This window comes from Mesoplodon bidens, assembly GCF_964165515.1.
Source record: "Mesoplodon bidens genome assembly, chromosome: 8".
Lineage (NCBI taxonomy): Eukaryota > Metazoa > Chordata > Mammalia > Artiodactyla > Ziphiidae > Mesoplodon > Mesoplodon bidens.
The window spans coordinates 26,042,714-26,060,194 of NC_138165.1; the positions used below are offsets into that span (position 1 = coordinate 26,042,714).

The following is a 17,481-nucleotide window of genomic DNA, read 5'->3' on the forward strand; positions in this document are numbered from 1 at the left end:
CTTAACTCCATTAGGAAAAGACCTCTACAGTCATTAGTTCAATCAGAACTTCATATAATTCAACTAAAAAGCAGAAGTTACATGGTAGAAAGAAATTGTTTTAGATCCTTTAACGCCGGAAACGGGCTATTACTTTCCTTGCAGTCAAATTTCCCAGCCTCTCAAATTTGTTTTCAATTGTTAGATACTCTCAGGATCTCTTTGCTGCTTATCTATTTTATTATTTCATAGGTCTTTCCTCACATTATGTTAAGATCTCAACAAATGCCTCTCAAATAAGCTATTATTTTTAAAAGAAGTAAAATTTCTACATCAAGCTACAACAATCATTAAAAATAAACATTGTTCATATTTGTGTATGGAAAATTCACCTTCCCAAATATCTTTAACTAATGTTTTTTTTTTTTTTTTTTTTTTTTTTTTTTTTTTTGCTGTACGCGGGCCTCTCACTGCTGTGGCCTCTCCCGTTGCGGAGCACAGGCTCCGGACACACAGGCTCCGCGGCCATGGCCCGCGGGCCCAGCCGCTCCGCGGCATGTGGGATCTTCCGGGATAGGGGCACGAACCCGTGTCCCCTGCATCGGCAGGCGGACTCTCAACCACTGCGCCACCAGGGAAGCCCATAACTAATGTTTTAATTTCAGGAAAGAAAGCAGTGTCCTTCCTTGAAATAAATGCAGTAATACAATTTTTTATGACGTTACTTAAATATTAAATTTTATAATTAAGATGAGGCTACACAGAGAAAACCTCAATCTCCAGTCGCTTCCTTTTAAAAAAGGTTTATTCTATCAGTCTCTCAGAAACCTCATTTAAAGTCAACTAGAAACTGATGTGAGGATAAAAGAAAATACCTACTTATAAAATACCTGAGCACAAACCTTTCCTTCAGAAATACCAGCTCTATGAAGAAGAGACATTAAAAGCAAGTACTGTATAGAAAGAAAACTTAGCCTTCATAAGTAAAAAAAAGGAAGAAAATCTCATTGAGATCGTGCTGCATGCTGTCCATTGTTAGATGGTAGCCTTCAGAGCAGTTCCTTTACAGAGAGTTTTCTGCATTTAAAACGCAAGCATACAACCTACTGTGCACTCAGAGTTTTTCATCATTTATTATATAACTGCATTACTAATAGCAATAATGTGTGCAAGGCAGCCCATAATTTCTTAGCAAAACTAATGCCAGTAAACTAAAGAAAGGTTCTAAAGCATACTTTAATGGGTCCTTTAAAGTTTTTTCTTAAAATGCTACATTTAGAAAGAGTCAAGCCATGCAGTGCTTTATAGCTTAAGATTTCAATGTACTTAAAAAATCCCCACAACTCTCCGACTTCAGAAGATGGCCGTATTTTTGCCTCTCATCAGCTCTGGGAGAAGCAGTGTTCCCTTGAAGATCCTTAAGGTAATGCTTTCTGAGTCTGCCTGTTGGTACCAATTCAACCAGAACAGGAAACTTTCCTTAACTTCTTTCTTGAGAGCCAAGTTAAAATTCACTGAACTTATAAGATGTGGTACTGTTTTAATGTCCCATGACAGTCTTATGTATAGAAATTCAGTTCTTACTTTGGGATTCCCTGGATAACCAAAGTCATTTTTGAAAAAGTTAAATCTGATAATAAACATTTAACTTCACTGTATTTTCCTTTTTTGGAAATCAGGTTATTTCTCCACATAAATTGGAAAAGGAGGCAAACTATTTTATTCTTTAGACACTGGAAAATACTTTGCAGTTGGGCATTGGCTGCTAAATGGAGATTAAGACTTTTAAAAATAGGAAAGTTTTTTGAAGATCACAAAGTGAAGGGCATTTAAGAATTTTTTTTTGGTATAATCACCATAGCAACTATCAAAAATGAATTTAAAGTACATAACAGGTGTATTTTAATCTTATTATTACTTGTGATCTTAAAGTGGACATAATATTGCCCATTAAACCCCCTGGAAAAGCCAATGATAAATTTATACTTAATTCCTAAAATAATAAATTATTTAAAATAGGGAAGAATGCTGAAATTTGACTAGACTTTAATATATCATGTTAACATATAAGCTCATGGTAAGTATATAAAGAGCAAAATCCTTACAAAGAATTTTTATCTTAGTCCAAATACAGGACTTGGAAAAAAACCAAGATATTTTTTGGTGGAGTAAATACTGGAAGCTTGTCCTGAGAGAAGTCTTTTTCCGATCTTTTGCTGCCCATGATTGTGACCCTAAATTGAGCAAGGAATATTAATTCTCGTCATTTATAGGTCATTAAGTTAGCTCTCTTTTAGAAGGAAAACTCGGTTAAGTTCTGACAGATCAATGACTTTCTCAGACAGCTAGCTGCCTTGGTATAACATTTATTAATTACCGATGGACTCTAAAGAGTTAATCAGCCTTGAGGCACAGGCTCTGGGGATCTAGCAGATGGTGTGAAAATACACTGAATTTTATTTTTGTAATTCTAATATACAAACACACTGACAGAATAACAGTTCTCAGAGAAAGAGCCAGAAATAGGCTAAGCTTTCCTTCTAAATTTCTGGCATTTTGTTAATTGAAAAGAGATAGGAGCGCTACGGGAGTATAAATGTGGATCCTTTAATGTAGAGGCACAAGGCAGGAAGTGAGGAGGCAGCGGGGTGGGGGGAGGGGTGCCATGCTGCCATGCTCAGCCAGCCTCCTAAGTGCGGGATCCGTGAACCCTGCAGGGAGCACTCACCGGGGTGTTGGACTGTTCCGTCAGCTTTTGCTCCCACATCTTTAGCCGTCTTTCTCGTTCTTTGAGCTCCTGCTCTTTAAAGCTGAGGTCACGTTCTAGTTTCTTCAGCCTCTCAAGAGTTGCTTCAATTTCACACCTGCACAGGGATATAACTCGTTTAAGTCTCAACTTTGCTGAAGAGGTGTTACATGCTGAGGGGTCCATCACAATGCTTAATCAAAGGAATAGGCTAAACCTGTGCTTTGAAACCAAACAGTAAACGAGCAGAGAATAGGAAATCTTTCATATCCTTCAAAATCACCAGGTAGTTTCTAGCTTGGAAACATAAGCTCAGAATACTTTCTCAAAGCAGTGAAGAACCACTGGGTGGGGCCTGAGCTATGGAGCTGGTGTCTTGGTTTAGCCATTTAATAAATGCTTATGGTCAGGAATTCCCTGGCAGTCCAGTGGTTAAGACTTGGGCTTTTGGGACTTCCCTGGTGGCGCAGTGGTTAAGAATCCACCTGCCAATGCAGGGGACACAGGTTCGAGCCCTGGTCCGGGAAGATCCCACATGCCGTGGAGCAACTAAGCCCGTGAGCCACAACTACTGAGCCTGTGCTCTAGCGCCCATGAGCCACAACTACTGAAGCCCGCATACCTAGAGCCTGTGATCCGCAACAAGGAAGCCACTGCAACGAGAAGCCCGCGCGCTGCAACCAAGAGTAGCCCCCGCTCGCCGCAACCAGAGAAAGCCCGCGTGCAGCAACGAAGACCCAACTCAGCCAAAAGTAAATAAGTAAGTAAGAATAAATTTATTTAAAAAAAAAGAAAAAAGACTGGGGCTTTCACTGCCGTGGACCCAGGTTTGATCCCTGGTCGGGGAACTAAGATCCCACAAGCCGCACGGTGCAGCCAAAAAAAAAATGCTTACGGTCATCTGGCTCTATTATATATTATCTCATCTTATTCTCATTACAGCCCCAAGAAACAGGTACTAATCTCACAAAGAGAGAGATGGGAAAATGACACTCCAGTTAGATGATCACTGTCACACCACTAGTAAGTTCACCTTAGCCTGTTCGCTGAGTAGCTCAAGTAACTGATTAACTTGACTCAGTCTCCTCAGTTGTACGGGGTGGTAGTTATCTTCTATCAGGGCTCCACAACTTGCCTGATCCTAATAATTACCTGGGCAAAACATACAACAAAACATAGATTCCTAAGACCCTTCCTCAGAGCTCAGGATTCAGTAGGGCTGGGTAGGGCTTAGGAATCTCCATTATCTGATAAAAGAGCCAGGTCGTTTTTTGACAATCAGGCAAGTGTGGGAATCCTGGGCCAGATGAACTCTAAGGTTCCTTTTAACTCTAATAATTTTAAAAGCAAGTTAGTTTCCTCCTTAGTCTCTATCGGCTGACCAACCTCACCACCTGGAACAATATGTCCAGTTACAGAGACCTGTCCTTTATAGAGACTGAAATTGGTAAGACGGCTCAGGGCAGGTTTTTTTCTCCTTCAGGGCTGTCATCATGTTTAAGTCTAAATGTATGCTCTGAGAGTGGGAAGTTCTTCCCCTTCAGTTTCTGAAGAGCCTGTGAGAAAAGCAACGGTAATGAGAGACTGAGAGAAAGAAGGAGAGACCGAGAGGGAGGGAGGGAAGCAGAGGGAAAGGAGGAGAGGAAGGGCTAGCGAAGGCGCAGAGAGAAGGACGCGGAACAAGGGACTGGAAAGAGAAGCCGGTTGGAGATCAGCTGCTGAGCCAGCAGCTGCTCCCATGCGCCCCTGGGACACACCTACACGTCCGACTGTGCGATCCTGGTTGGGACTTTGACTACAGAAGGTAGGTGCCCCCAGATCTAAGTTGATGACTGTATGTCGCCAAAGTCTGCCTTTTTATGTCCAGGGAAAATCAGAATAAGTGGACAGCTTATCCCAATGCCCTTGTAGATGAGAAGCAGATAAAGGAAAACAAAAAGGTTCTGGGTATTAATTGGCAAAACCCAACTCCGAGAACAGCTACTGAGGTGTTTCTGGACTTGGGCTCCATGTTTTACTTCCCTGGCTGTCTGCAAAGTACCTCAGAGCAAGGGAGGCGGGAAAGTAAGTGGAAAAGCCTCTGCTGTCAACCCCGTCCCTTTTTATTGGTGCCATCTGAAAATTATAAAGCCAGGTAAGTCAAGTCACACTAGAGTCCCTAAGGAAAGGCAGTAAATCAGTCATCTTTCAAAATGATGACTGTATCCTAAAATCCAAATTTTATCCCTGATATTTCAGACAAAATATTATGCCCATTTATAAATAAGTGTTTTTATTTTTCAAATGGAGGATTAAGGAAAAAAACACAGTGTAGAAAACCTTAGGTTAAAACTTTTGTAACAAAAAGGAAAGAAAGAATGAGCCATCTTCAATAAATGAGAGGGTGAGAAACGGAGGCAGCGGAGCTGGGCACACCCAGTGGGATATGGCAGGGGCCTGGGCTGCTGCCCACGCGGTGCTTCCACCAAGCCCCGTCCCAACTCTTCTGCCAGGGAGACTGAGCTCACTGGTGTTCTGTTTGATCAGGGTAAATGGCCAACGCATTCAATTTCACTTGTAATTTAAGCCAAGGATTCATCTCAAGTTCCAGCTCTGGGAGCCCACTCTGATTTTGAGCCCTTCTGGAAAATACATCAACAGTTAAGTAAGCTAAGTAAGCTGAGAGCTGTTGCAGAAAAACAAAAACTGACTGAGTAAATACACTCCCCAACGAGGCTTTCCCAGACACCCTGGGATCTTAACAGCAGTGGTTGAGGTCCTACACCACGAGAGATGTAACCCAAACCTAGAGGGCAACACAAAGACAGTTGCTCCCCTGGCTGTTCCCTCTGTTTTTCTTGATGCACCGTTTTGCATCAAATGCATTGGCTGATGCACTTATATAACCCTCCTGTTCTAAAAATATAGTTTAATATGTTTTAAGTTGATGAAAATTTTCCACATGTCCAAAACAGGCAATAAACTATAATTGTCTTCTTTTACTAGACAGAAACTTACTTTGAAATAAAAGATTACTTCATAAAAAGTTATATAGGGGGCCCGCGTACCCGCGTACCGCAAAAAACAAAACAAAACAAAAACAAAACAAAAAAAACCCCATCATGCCCCTGTGATGCTTCTCTTTGCTAAAAGGGAATCCAGTGGAGGGCATGACACTGGCCACAAATTCAGGGACAGCACTGCACAGCGTGTGTGCCACAGCAGGCCCGTGGGATCAGACCCGTGGGTGTCAGCACTGGTTCTGTTTCACATGGTATAATCTTGAGCAGGTTGTCCAACCTGTCCAGGTCTCGGTTCTTGCACCTGTGATGTACATAGTAGGGTTGCTATGTGGATTAAAAAAGATAATCCAAATAAAGTACAAGCATCTGGTTAAGAATGTGATAAATGACAGCTGTGTTCGTTATTGTTACTCTAATTAATAATATTATTATTCCCCACGTGTTTAACCAGTTGCCAAGTTCAATTAAAACAGCTCTGCTGCCTCTCCAACTGTGGTTTAGTGCTTCAGGTAAAGATATATATTCTTTCTCCAGCTCTCAGGATTAACGAATTCCGGAAAGACAGCCAATGAGGAAGTCCCCTAGGCAACTGTTTGCCTTTTACTCAAATACATTAATGTATTACCAATTTTATTTCTCTCATCTTTTTAGCTTGAAGAATTAAAAAAATAAATTTGTTATTCAACTAATCCAGGTTTATTATACAAAATGAAGATATACACACAGAAAACACTTCCCCATAATCTCATTACCCAATGATATGTAACACTGACCTTTTTATACTTTTCTCTATGTGCACATACATGTACACATAACTGTGTTTATTTTAGAATAAATGGAATCATTCTGAACAGACTGGACTGTAGCATCCATGTTTGAATAATTTATCAGATCTGTAATATAATGAAAGGCTCCATACTATTTTGTGTGTGGGGATATCATAATTTTCTAAATCATAAAAACCACAAAAAAACCAAATCAATCTTTTATTTCACTTTAAGCTCATTTCCAGTTTTATAATTCTAAAGGATGTAATAAACAAATGTCCATACATTCTTGCACAACCTTCCCATTTATTTTCTTAGGAATGAAATGGCAATGGGAGAGGTGTCTGATCTATATAGCCAAACTGTCCTCCAAAAGGTAGTATTTTCCCACCAGCGAAGTATGAGGAAGTTTATAACACTGGATATTTTCATGATATAAATTTTTGCCAATCTGATGAATAAATTATGTTCCCTTTGATTTGATTGCTAAATGAGGTTGAATACTTTTCACATGTTTATCGGTCATTTGACTTCTTTTTTTGTGAAATGCCATTCAGGCCCTTTAATATGATATTTTAATTAAATGTTATTTTAAAGACAGAAGTGGTGGTTTTAGAGTGTGATCTGGGGACTCATGAGAGCTTTTCAAAGGTTAAATTGGTTTTCAGTATAACATTAAGACATGATTTACCTTTTCTACTCTCATTCTCTCACAAGTATACAGACTTTTCCACAGGTTTCATGACATGGGATAGTACCATAGGCTGAATGCAGAAGCAGGATTTATTATTGTCTTTTAAATGAATCAATAACTACATATTTAAATTTTTTTCTCAGTTCTAATTTTGAATGTGGTAAATACTGACAGATGTAACTCATTTAAACAAAAGCCCTTTGGAGTCCTCAATAATTTTTCAGAGTGTAATGGAGTCCTGAGACTAGAAACTTTTAGAACAAATGATCTATCATATAGGAAAAAAGTTGTAACAGTATGGCATTTGTCTTATAAATTTACTGATGGTGGGTATTGCTTTTGGTCTTATGGAGGTTTTACATTTTTATATAGAAAATTTACCAACTTTCCCCCTATTTTCTGATTTTGTTGACATACTTCAAAGACTCCCTATCTCATGGGTATTAATAGTAGTATTAAAATCCTACTAATCCTTTGGCCAACAGATCAAACAGCAGTTCCTCAGAGAATCCCTTTATGAAACCCTCAGACTAGATTAGATTTCATGGTTATATACACTCAGACGTCCAGTAATGTTCTGTCATAATACTTATCAAAATGGTAATGAAAGTTATTCATATATTTTGTTTAGTAATCCAATACTGACACTCCATGTGCACTGGGGCTGTTCTGCTCATCACCAGAGCCGAATACCTAAAGGACACCTTTCCCCAGCAGAGGTTTAATGAATATCTGAATGAATGAACGTAAGAAGCACATTTGTCAAAGCAAACAAATTAACTTACATATTTCTATTCTCTTGTGTAATACTGTGATGTCTTTTAATATTATTACCACCGTGGTATTTCCTTCTCCAAGTATTTGTTAACTGCGGTATTCAAGATATGTTCTAGAGGCTGCAGTGACAGTGAGGAACAAAAAAGATGATCTGACCCTCTTACATTTTAGCCAGCAAGACACACATTATTAAACAACAGACTGCAGAACTACTTATTAATTTCAACTGCAGTAGAAGCTATGAAGGAGATGCTCTCAGGGCACATAAAGTGGGACCTCAGCTGGTCTGGGGTCAGGAAACACCTCCTTAAAGGAGTGCTTTTTTTCAGCTACTATCTGAAGCAGTAGTAGGAAGAGCTAAATTGGGTTTGGGCATCAGGGCTGGTGTGCCGCTGAAATGGGATGAATTGTATACAGAAGAAACTGCATTTGCAAGGTATGAGGGAGAAATATGCATGTGTTCAGGGACCAACGTCAAAAATGAAGGAGTAGAATGATGCTCTTAAGATGAGGCTGCTGAGGCAAGAGCACAGAGGGTGTCATGAATCTTAAGTATTTTGGCCTTTGTCCTAGAGTAATGGGAGCCCCTTATACTGATTTAAAAGGGGAGTGATCTGATTAGATTTGTGCTGATCTCTTACTGTAGGAAATAAATATTACTTACATGTTTTGTTTTGTTAATTATTTCAGCCCAGAACAAAGTCCCTCATACACCCCTAGACTCCAGCAAACAGTATTACTTTTGTATCACTAAGTAAAAATTCATTTTAACTCACTGGTCCTAGAGATTCCCAAAGAATAAAAAATAAAGAAGGTTATTGTAAAACACCAAACAGAAAACCCAAAAGAAATGTGTAATCACAGGAGTAAACGATTGTCGTTTTTTAAGTGCCTGCAGTATTCATTTGGCATCGGCAGGTGGCGCCAGGCGTCACGTTACTGCCATAGCTAACAGGAGCAGAGATGAGTTACTTAAATCTCTGCTGAGTCAAGGAGGAATTATGTCAGCTTCCAAACACGCTATTTATATTCATGCATCATGTGACCCGGCTCAAATGTCTCATCTCGGGCTTACTTCTTCCACTCACACAATACAATTCCCTCATTACTAAGTTTGTTTACACCTGAAAAAATTTAATAGGATTTATAACATCAAAAGCTTTCTTTTAAAAGTGTTTTTACAGTCTCCTTCTCTCTTCCATCAACAGATACAGCGCTCTGCATATTTCCAAGCAGACAGTATTTTTATTTCTCACTGGACAGAGGCCAAAGTTTCCTAACACAGTGTATACAGAGGAATGTCAGGTAACCGTCTTCTATCTCAGAAGATACTGTTTTAATATTCTTTCTAAATACTTAGACATATGATAAAGCAACAAGCTTAGAGGAACACTCTTTGCTTACATATGAGATGGAGGGCTTATTCGATCTCCAAAATTTTCTAACACAAAAAACACACAAAGTCCGCCTGCCGATGCAGGCGATATGGGTTCATGCCCCGGTCCGGGAAGATCCCACATGCCGCGAAGCGGCTGGGCCCGTGGGCCGTGGCCGCTGAGCCTGCGCGTCCGGAGCCTGTGCTCCGCAACGGGAGAGGCCACAACAGTGAGAGGCCGGCGTACCGCAAAAAAAAAAAAAAAAAAACCCCACAAAAAAGCGCCCCAGTTTCTAAGGAATCAGGACTGTCATCAAGTTTCCAGGTTCTCTTCCTGGCTGATGCTAGTCATGATCCCTTAAAGTCGGATGATGTGACTCGGATGCGAGGCACCTACCTCCACTCTGCCTTATTGTGCAGGAATGAGTTACACTGGTCAGGAAGGTTCGCGTCATGCGACATGGACTCCAGGATTGAAATGATTTGCTTGAAAGTTGGCCGTTTCTGAAGGAGAAAAAATAATCACTTGTTGAGACATAAGAAAGTAGATCTTTAAGAGAAAATCTACAGGTATAGTAATAAGGTCAAGTCACCTTATTACTATATAAAATAAAATAAAATATGATGTAATGTCCCGATTTAGTTATTTTACATCTGTCAGACTGCTCAGGTTTAGGGAACCATACTTCTTATTTTCAATCAGTCATTCATAATAGACTCAGATGTCATTTTTCTATTGTGTGCCCTAAGGTTGGAATGATTATAGTATTTTTCCAGGTAAGGAAAGTACTAACTATAATTCTCTCTTTTGGGTATGATTAAGGACTCCTAAAAGGAATAAGTTAAGTCTTTAAAAAAATCTATGCGATAGGACTTCCCTGGTGGCGCAGTGGTTAAGAATCTGCCTGCCAGTGCAGGGGACACAGGTGCGAGCCCTGGTCTGGGAATATCCCACATGCTGCGGAGCAACTAAGTCTGTGCGCCACAACTACTGAGCCTGTGCTCTACAGCCCGCAAGCCACAACTACTGAGCCTGTGTGCCACAACTACTGAAGCCCACGCACCTAGAGCCTGTGCTCTGCAACAAGAGAAGCCACCACAATGAGAAGCTCGCGCATTGCAACGAAGAGTAGCCCTCACTCACCGCAACGAGAGAAAGCCCATGTGCAGCAACGAAGACCCAATGCAGCCAAAAAAAGAAATCTATGTGATAGGAGCTTCCCTGGTGGTGCAGTGGTTAACAATCCACCTGCCAATGCAGGGGGCACGGGTTCGAGCCCTGGTCCAGAGAGATCCCACATGCCGCGGAGCAACTAAGCCTACGCGCCACAACTACTGAGCCTGCGCTCTAGAGCCCATGAGCCACAACTACTGAAGCCCACACGCCTAGAGCCTGTGCTCTGCAACGAGAAGCCACCACAATGAGAAGCCTGCACACCGCAAGTAGCCTCCCACTCAATGCAACTAGAGAAAACCCGCGTGCAGAAACGAAGACCCAACACAGCCAAAAATAAACAAATAAATAAATAAATTTATTTAAAAAAAATCTATGTGATAAAGCAAGTATAGTAAAAGTTAGCAGTAGAGTCTGGGCGATGGTTATACCAGTGTTTACTGCAAAATTCTTTCAACTTTTCCATATGTTTGTAAATTTTTATAATAAAACGTTGGGGGAAATCTACTTATTAATCTAGCAGAACTTATAAAATTTCCTAAACCAGTTGCTCAGAGAAAAATTCCCCAATTTTAAAGCCATCATAACTTCACTGTTTTCAATGTTTATTCCACATTAAAACTAGTTTTGATGCTGGGAAACTCTCAGGTACTGTTTACTAGAAATTGAAAAAGGAATGGTTAGATGTATTTCTTTAGCTAGCAAAAACTACCCTAGTCTATCTCTTTAGACTCTAGCCAAGACTGAGACAAAAGGTTTAAACAAAAATGGAGAAAGATAATAAAAGGATGATGTACATTCTCTCTTCATCACACCTCATAATTATACCATTTCTGAACAAATTACCGTTGCAGCAATTAAAACATGCATTTTAATTTAGGAGCACAAAAACAAGAAGGAAGAATGTTGAGGTGGCTTGCTCTCAGGACTTGAGTGCTTCCTACATTAAGAAAAGCAATTTTTCTTAGGAATATAAAACTGGGATATTTATTCTGAGTTCTCCCATTATTGTTCTCTTTCAAGGGTGTGTGTGTGTATGTGTGGGTGTGTGTGTTTTAAAAGAGGGCGTAAGTAGCTAAATGTCACTGATTGTACATTAAGCCTTGTAATAAGCAAAGAGAAAAGTGCCTTAAGTAGGAAATTTGAAAAAATTCTGTTTGTCTTCTTTGAATTTGTTCCCATTTTAATTTCTCCCACCACGTGTCAAGGTTGCAAAAGGAAAAATGTTTTAATTGTTTGTACAGGAACTAATTATATAATAAATATAGGATTTTCATTTTTCATGGAAAAGCAGCAGGAGGAACTGACAAATTTTCAAAGAATAATATTGTTCCCTACACTTAATCATTCTTGAGATAAGGTAAAACTTTTTGTAACTGGATGGCAAGTATCCCTGAAAAAATCTTAATTTTATAGTTAGAATACGCTCTCAGATGGAAATTATCAAAGTGAACATTTAGAAGGTAGCAACAATGTAGAATTTTGTGTTAATATTTAATGAGTATTCTGGTTACAGAATACAGCATTTGGTCTAGGATCTTCCTCCCAAGCGGTTTAGGTTCCTTTTATGTATTACGTAGGCTTTGCTTACTTAAAAAGGCACAACCACAACAATTTATTAAGCATCTGTATACATTATTTGTTAATTTTGTTTTATATATAAGGAAGATCAGTCTCAGAAAAGTATGAATTGCCCAGTATCACACAGGAAGCAAGTTACAGAACCAGGGTCTATGCTCTTAAACACTTCAAAATGTTTTATCACATGACGGTAAGACATTACTTCCTATCAAACTCAGGGCTTTAACTATTATTTTTTTCTCCTTTAGAAATATCATTTTAGAACTTGAACCAATACCCACCTTTACTTCCTTCTTTTCTTCAAAAAAATTTTTTTTGAACACCTGGTGGAAGCCACTGGAATGATCTAACATTTATTTACCTAATAGCAGCTTTCTCTTGTATACATTTCTACCTCCTCATTGCAAAATAATGTATTTCTATAGGTGAGCTGAATATTTTAATCTATGTGTTAATACTCTAGAGTCTAAGGACTGAAAAAAAAAGAAATAAAAAATATTTTAACCAACTATTGCTCTATCTTTGGGCATAGAACTGGCACCAACTTCTGGTTGAACTGCTATATAGTTCTAGCCAGAGAACTAAAATGTGCCTCTCAGGGAAATAAACCTTGGTCTGGCCACTTGAGTCAACAAAAAATTGTGCATCTACTTACTACATTTACGGAAGATGCTATAGGGAAACAAAGAAAAGCTAGCTCTATTCCCTCATGGAGCCTGTAATCCATTTAGGTAGAAAAGATACTTTTAAAAATGCAGGGCTTCCCTGGTGGCACAGTGGTTGAGAATCCGCCTGCTGATGCAGGGGACACAGGTTTGTGCCCCGGTCCGGGAAGATCCCACATGCCGCAGAGCGGCTAGGCCCGTGAGCCATGGCCGCTGAGCCTGCGCGTCCGGAGCCTGTGCTCCGCGACTGGAGAGGCCACAACAGTGAGAGGCCCGCATACCGCAAAAAAAAAAAAAAAAAAAAAAAAAGCAACAGCACAAGATAAGGCAGTAGCCCAGACTATGGTTTTGGAAAAGAAGTAGTTAGTATGGATGGGGGTAAACAGAATAACCAGGGAAGGCTTGATGATGAAGTAATCAGGGGAGAAAAGAAAAGAAGGAAAAGAACATGTTCAGGGAAGAAAGGTGTTAAGGTGTGTCTAGAGGAGAGCAATGAGAGAGTTAGCAATGTGAGCTGGATGAATAATCAAATCAAATATAGAGGGCATATATTATTTGTATCAGAATAAAATGCCATGAATTTAGGAAATAAAATTGATCTCAAACATTCTTCATACTTCACGGGGCTAGAACACAAGATCCCTCTGACCCTAAAAAAGGGTCAGCTTACTACATGTTAAATAGAGACATGCCAGCTTCATGGCATCTACTCTGGACCTAATGTCCTTGTTGTGTAGCTGTTTACACTTATCATTTAATTAATACACCATAAATGTATATTCTTAGAATTTTAATTAACATAGTACAGAGTTTCTGATTAAGAAACTCAAAACCTGCTTTGCATACTGAAATATAATTAAAATTACAGAGATCTAGTTGCATTCATCTAATTCAGCACACATAACTTCAGGTGAAATTTCTACTTGAGTATCAGTGAGAAAAATACTACAAAAATTACCAACTGGGCCACAACGGACATATAAGTGGTAGAGTATGAAGAGGGCAGTATTTTAATAGTATAAAATAAATGTGCTACAGAAAGCTTGCAAACAGTCACTTACAGTTTCCACTGGATTAGTTGCAAAGTGCAGGCATTTCTCTTAATGCTTAAAAATCCCCATATTCTAAAAAATCACACACTAAAATAAGGCCTACACAGGAGCAGGACAGACCATTCAAAACCTATCAACTTTGTCATAAAAAAACTAATGAAACGATAATAAACCTAAATAAAAATACTAACAGTTTGAAAACTGTTAAATTCCTTAATAAAAAACAATACTAAGTAAATATAGGACTCTTTAAAAAAGGGTGAGGGTAGTTTGATGAACAGGAATGAAAGCAGATGGAGGCTGCTGGTTCACCAGGCCAAAGGTGAAATGCACAAGGCTGGGGAGAACCAGCAACAAACTCTTCCAAGACAAAGCACCGCTCATCCCAGCCAACAGGGAGCACGTGGGGCAGAGGGACCTCTCGGGTCCATATCTCTTGCTGTGCTACTGGCTGCACTACTGTGCCTGGTGTTCAGCTGTTCTCACTTGTGGTGTGGAACAGTGTGCTGAAAACCACTACTCATGATTCAACATGAATTCTGCGTGATACTAACACAATCCCCATACTCACCAAGTGTTACGAGTTACTCCCACTAGACAAAACGCAGGTTTCCGTATTGGTGAATTCAATCAACCCAAGTTCGAACAGGCTATTGAACCCGAGGATGGTCGGGGGGTTCCTGACTCAACTACGCCATTTGATATACGGGACTTGAGCATCCGTGGATTCCACTGGGGTCCTGGAACCAACTATCCCCCCCACCCCCCACCCCATACCGAGGAATTGCTGTATATGTTATCATCATTCATTCTTCTTGGGGGTCATACAGGAACTGTGTTTAAATTAAGGGAGAAATTCCATTCTTAAGTCTTTCTTTTTAGATCTCTATTTAAAAGGTCAGTTTGTAATACACCTATTTCCATGAAAAACCGGACAAATTTGAACTATAAAATTTTAGTTCCTTTCTTGAGTGTATCTCTTTTATTATTATTATTTTAATTAATTAACTGATTATTTTTGGGCTGCACTGGGTCTTTGTTGCTGCGCGCGGGCTTTCTCTAGATGCAGTGAGTGGGGGCTACTCTTCGTTGCGGTGCACGGGCTTCTCATTGCGGCTTCTCTCATTGCAGAGCACGGGTTCTAGGCACACGGGTTTCAGTAGTTGTGGCACGTGGGCTCAGTAGTTGTGGCTCGCAAGCTCTAGAGTGTAGCCTCAGTAGTTGTGGCGCAAGGGCTTAGTTGCTCTGCAGCATGTGGGATCTTCCTGGACCACGGCTTGAACCCGTGTCCCCTGCATTTGCAGGCGGATTCTTAACCACTGCACCACCAGGGAAGCCCCCTATTATTATTATTTTTTAAAATATTTATTTATTTTTGGCTACACTGGGTCTTGGTTGCGGCACGAGGGATCTTTGTTCCAGCATGTAGGATCCTTAGTTGCGGCACTGCGGACTCTTAGTTGCGGCACACATGCGAGATCTAGTTCCCCGACCAGGGGTCGAACCCCGGCACTCTGCATTGGGCACGCAGTGTCTTACCCAATGGACTACCAGGGAAGTCCCTTGAGTGTATCTCTCTTATTCCAATATTTAATCTGTGAGGATCTTTTTTATTTTTTATCTTTTTATTATGGAAAATTCCAAACATATGAGAAAGTAGAGAGAACAATATAATGACCCTCCATATACCTATCACTTCAAAAGTTATCATGGATGACGGTATTTAATCTATACCGTCATCCATTTCCCTTCACTTTATTTTGAAGCAAATCCAAGACTCGCCTATCATTTTACCTATAAACATTTCTGTATGTATGTAAGAGTCTTTTAAACAGATCTTTGTGGGGAAAGGAAATGAGCCATTCATGCTCGAATGGGATAACTACATGAAAGCCTTAATTTTTGGAATTTCTCCAACTCTATTGTGATAGCTTAAAAAACATCACTGAAACTCCACAGGGAGTGCGTATCAAGATTCTCTAGAAGTGCTACCTTTGCCTGGTGTTTGGCTAGAAAGGCAATATGGTGTAGTGGTTAAGCACAGGGACTCATGTCAGCTGGCTTGGCTTCATCCTCCAGCTCCACCACTTACTAGCTGTGTGGTCTTGAGAGCTCACTAATTAACCTCTGTGTTCATGTGTAAAAGGAGGATAATAACACTACCTCGTTCACAGAGATATTCTGAGGAATAAATGAGTTAACATACACAAAGTGCTTGGAACAGTTCCTGGCTTACAGTAAGCACTGTGTGCTAGCGTCTGTATAACATGAAGGTGCAACAGTTACTATTGAAGATTAAAAACAAGGTAACAAAATTCTTTTTTATTGACTCAAGAATGCCAGAGTGCTGTAAGAAAGACCCAGTAATGACTTCTAGGGATCAAGACAAGTGGATGTCAACAGAAAGCCTTCACAGTCAATCTGGGGCTCGGAAGAACAGCAACCCAGCTTTGCTTTGTAATGAATTTTATTACCCCAAGTTTTAAAAAGTCAAAGCCAAACAAACAAGTGAAATTTCAGAACAACAACAACAACAACAACAAAATATATATGTGTGTGTGTGTGTGTGTGTGTGTGTGTGTGTGTGTGTGTGTATACCTTGGCATCAGCTTCCCAACACTGATGTAACAGTTCAGCAAAACTCTTGGGGCAACTGCTTGGAATGGTTAATCTCTGTAACAGGGAAAGAAAAAATAAAAGAGTTAATTTAGTAGCATAAACAAGACATAAAATTTAAAATTTGCATTGATTAATATGTGACTGGCGAGAATTTACATTTCGGTTCATAGCATCTAATCTCTAAAGACACTTTACCGTTTTCCTCCAAAGAGGAATCACAGTGGGTGAAGAAATAGGGTTCAGCACAAGTGCAACAAAATATAGAATCAAGTCTAAAAGAAACCAGTACGAGAGGGGCAAGTTGGAACTTAAATACTAAATCTAAACCACACATCTATCACTGTATTTTTATAGGCAACTATGAGGTATGCAAACAGGCCAGGTAACTAGGACAACAGTTCAGCTTTGGCAATAGGTGTACAACTTCTGAAAACATCTTGAGCACAGAGATAATTTTAAAGAAGTGTACATTCTCTCAGCAGCAAATGAGACATTCTGAATGGATGACTCATTATGGCTTAGTTTTGGTCCAATGCATAAACTATAAGGACTTGATAGAACAAAGATTATAATATGAGGATGAGTCTTGTTCTAACATTGTACAGCAGTGGTTCTCATAGGACATGTAATGCCCCCAGGGGCAGTTTACAGATCTACAGAGACATTTTTGTTTTAAAGTCTGGAGGGTTGCACCTGGAGCAGGTCAAGAATGCTGGCCATCTTTCGATATATAGTAAAGCCCTGATTAAAATTCTCCTGCATTCCACCAAACTTCAAATGCCCCGTGTGCATTCAGGTGAGTAAAACAAGAAAACAATGAGGCTTATAATTTTCTGAGCCTTAGAATCTGATTTATAAATAGACTATTTTAAAAAATATTTTAAAAATACACCAAACATTCTATGAATGCAACTACTAAATAAAATAAATCAAGGGCAGATTGATTTTTGCATTATTCATAACCTTACCAAGATTTTGGGAAAATGTTGCCTACAACAGTGCTGCTCATGGTACTGGAATCATTAATACAACCCATTTCTACTCTGCATT

At 39.7% G+C, this 17,481-nt stretch overlaps 1 protein-coding gene across 4 annotated transcripts in view; it reads right to left on the bottom strand.

The window, feature by feature from the left end:
• The window catches only part of MAP3K20 (mitogen-activated protein kinase kinase kinase 20), a 179,742-nt gene that overhangs the window by 44,258 nt on the left and 118,003 nt on the right, over positions 1 to 17,481 (bottom strand). For all 4 annotated transcript variants that reach the window (XM_081242975.1, XM_081242977.1, XM_081242976.1 and 1 more), the window contains exons 9-11: positions 16,411 to 16,485; positions 9,738 to 9,844; positions 2,708 to 2,843 (exon numbers count right to left, since the gene is read on the bottom strand). In XM_081242975.1, coding sequence (XP_081099101.1) covers positions 2,708 to 2,843; positions 9,738 to 9,844; positions 16,411 to 16,485 — 318 coding nt within the window. The remainder of the gene's footprint in view (positions 1 to 2,707; positions 2,844 to 9,737; positions 9,845 to 16,410; positions 16,486 to 17,481) is intronic.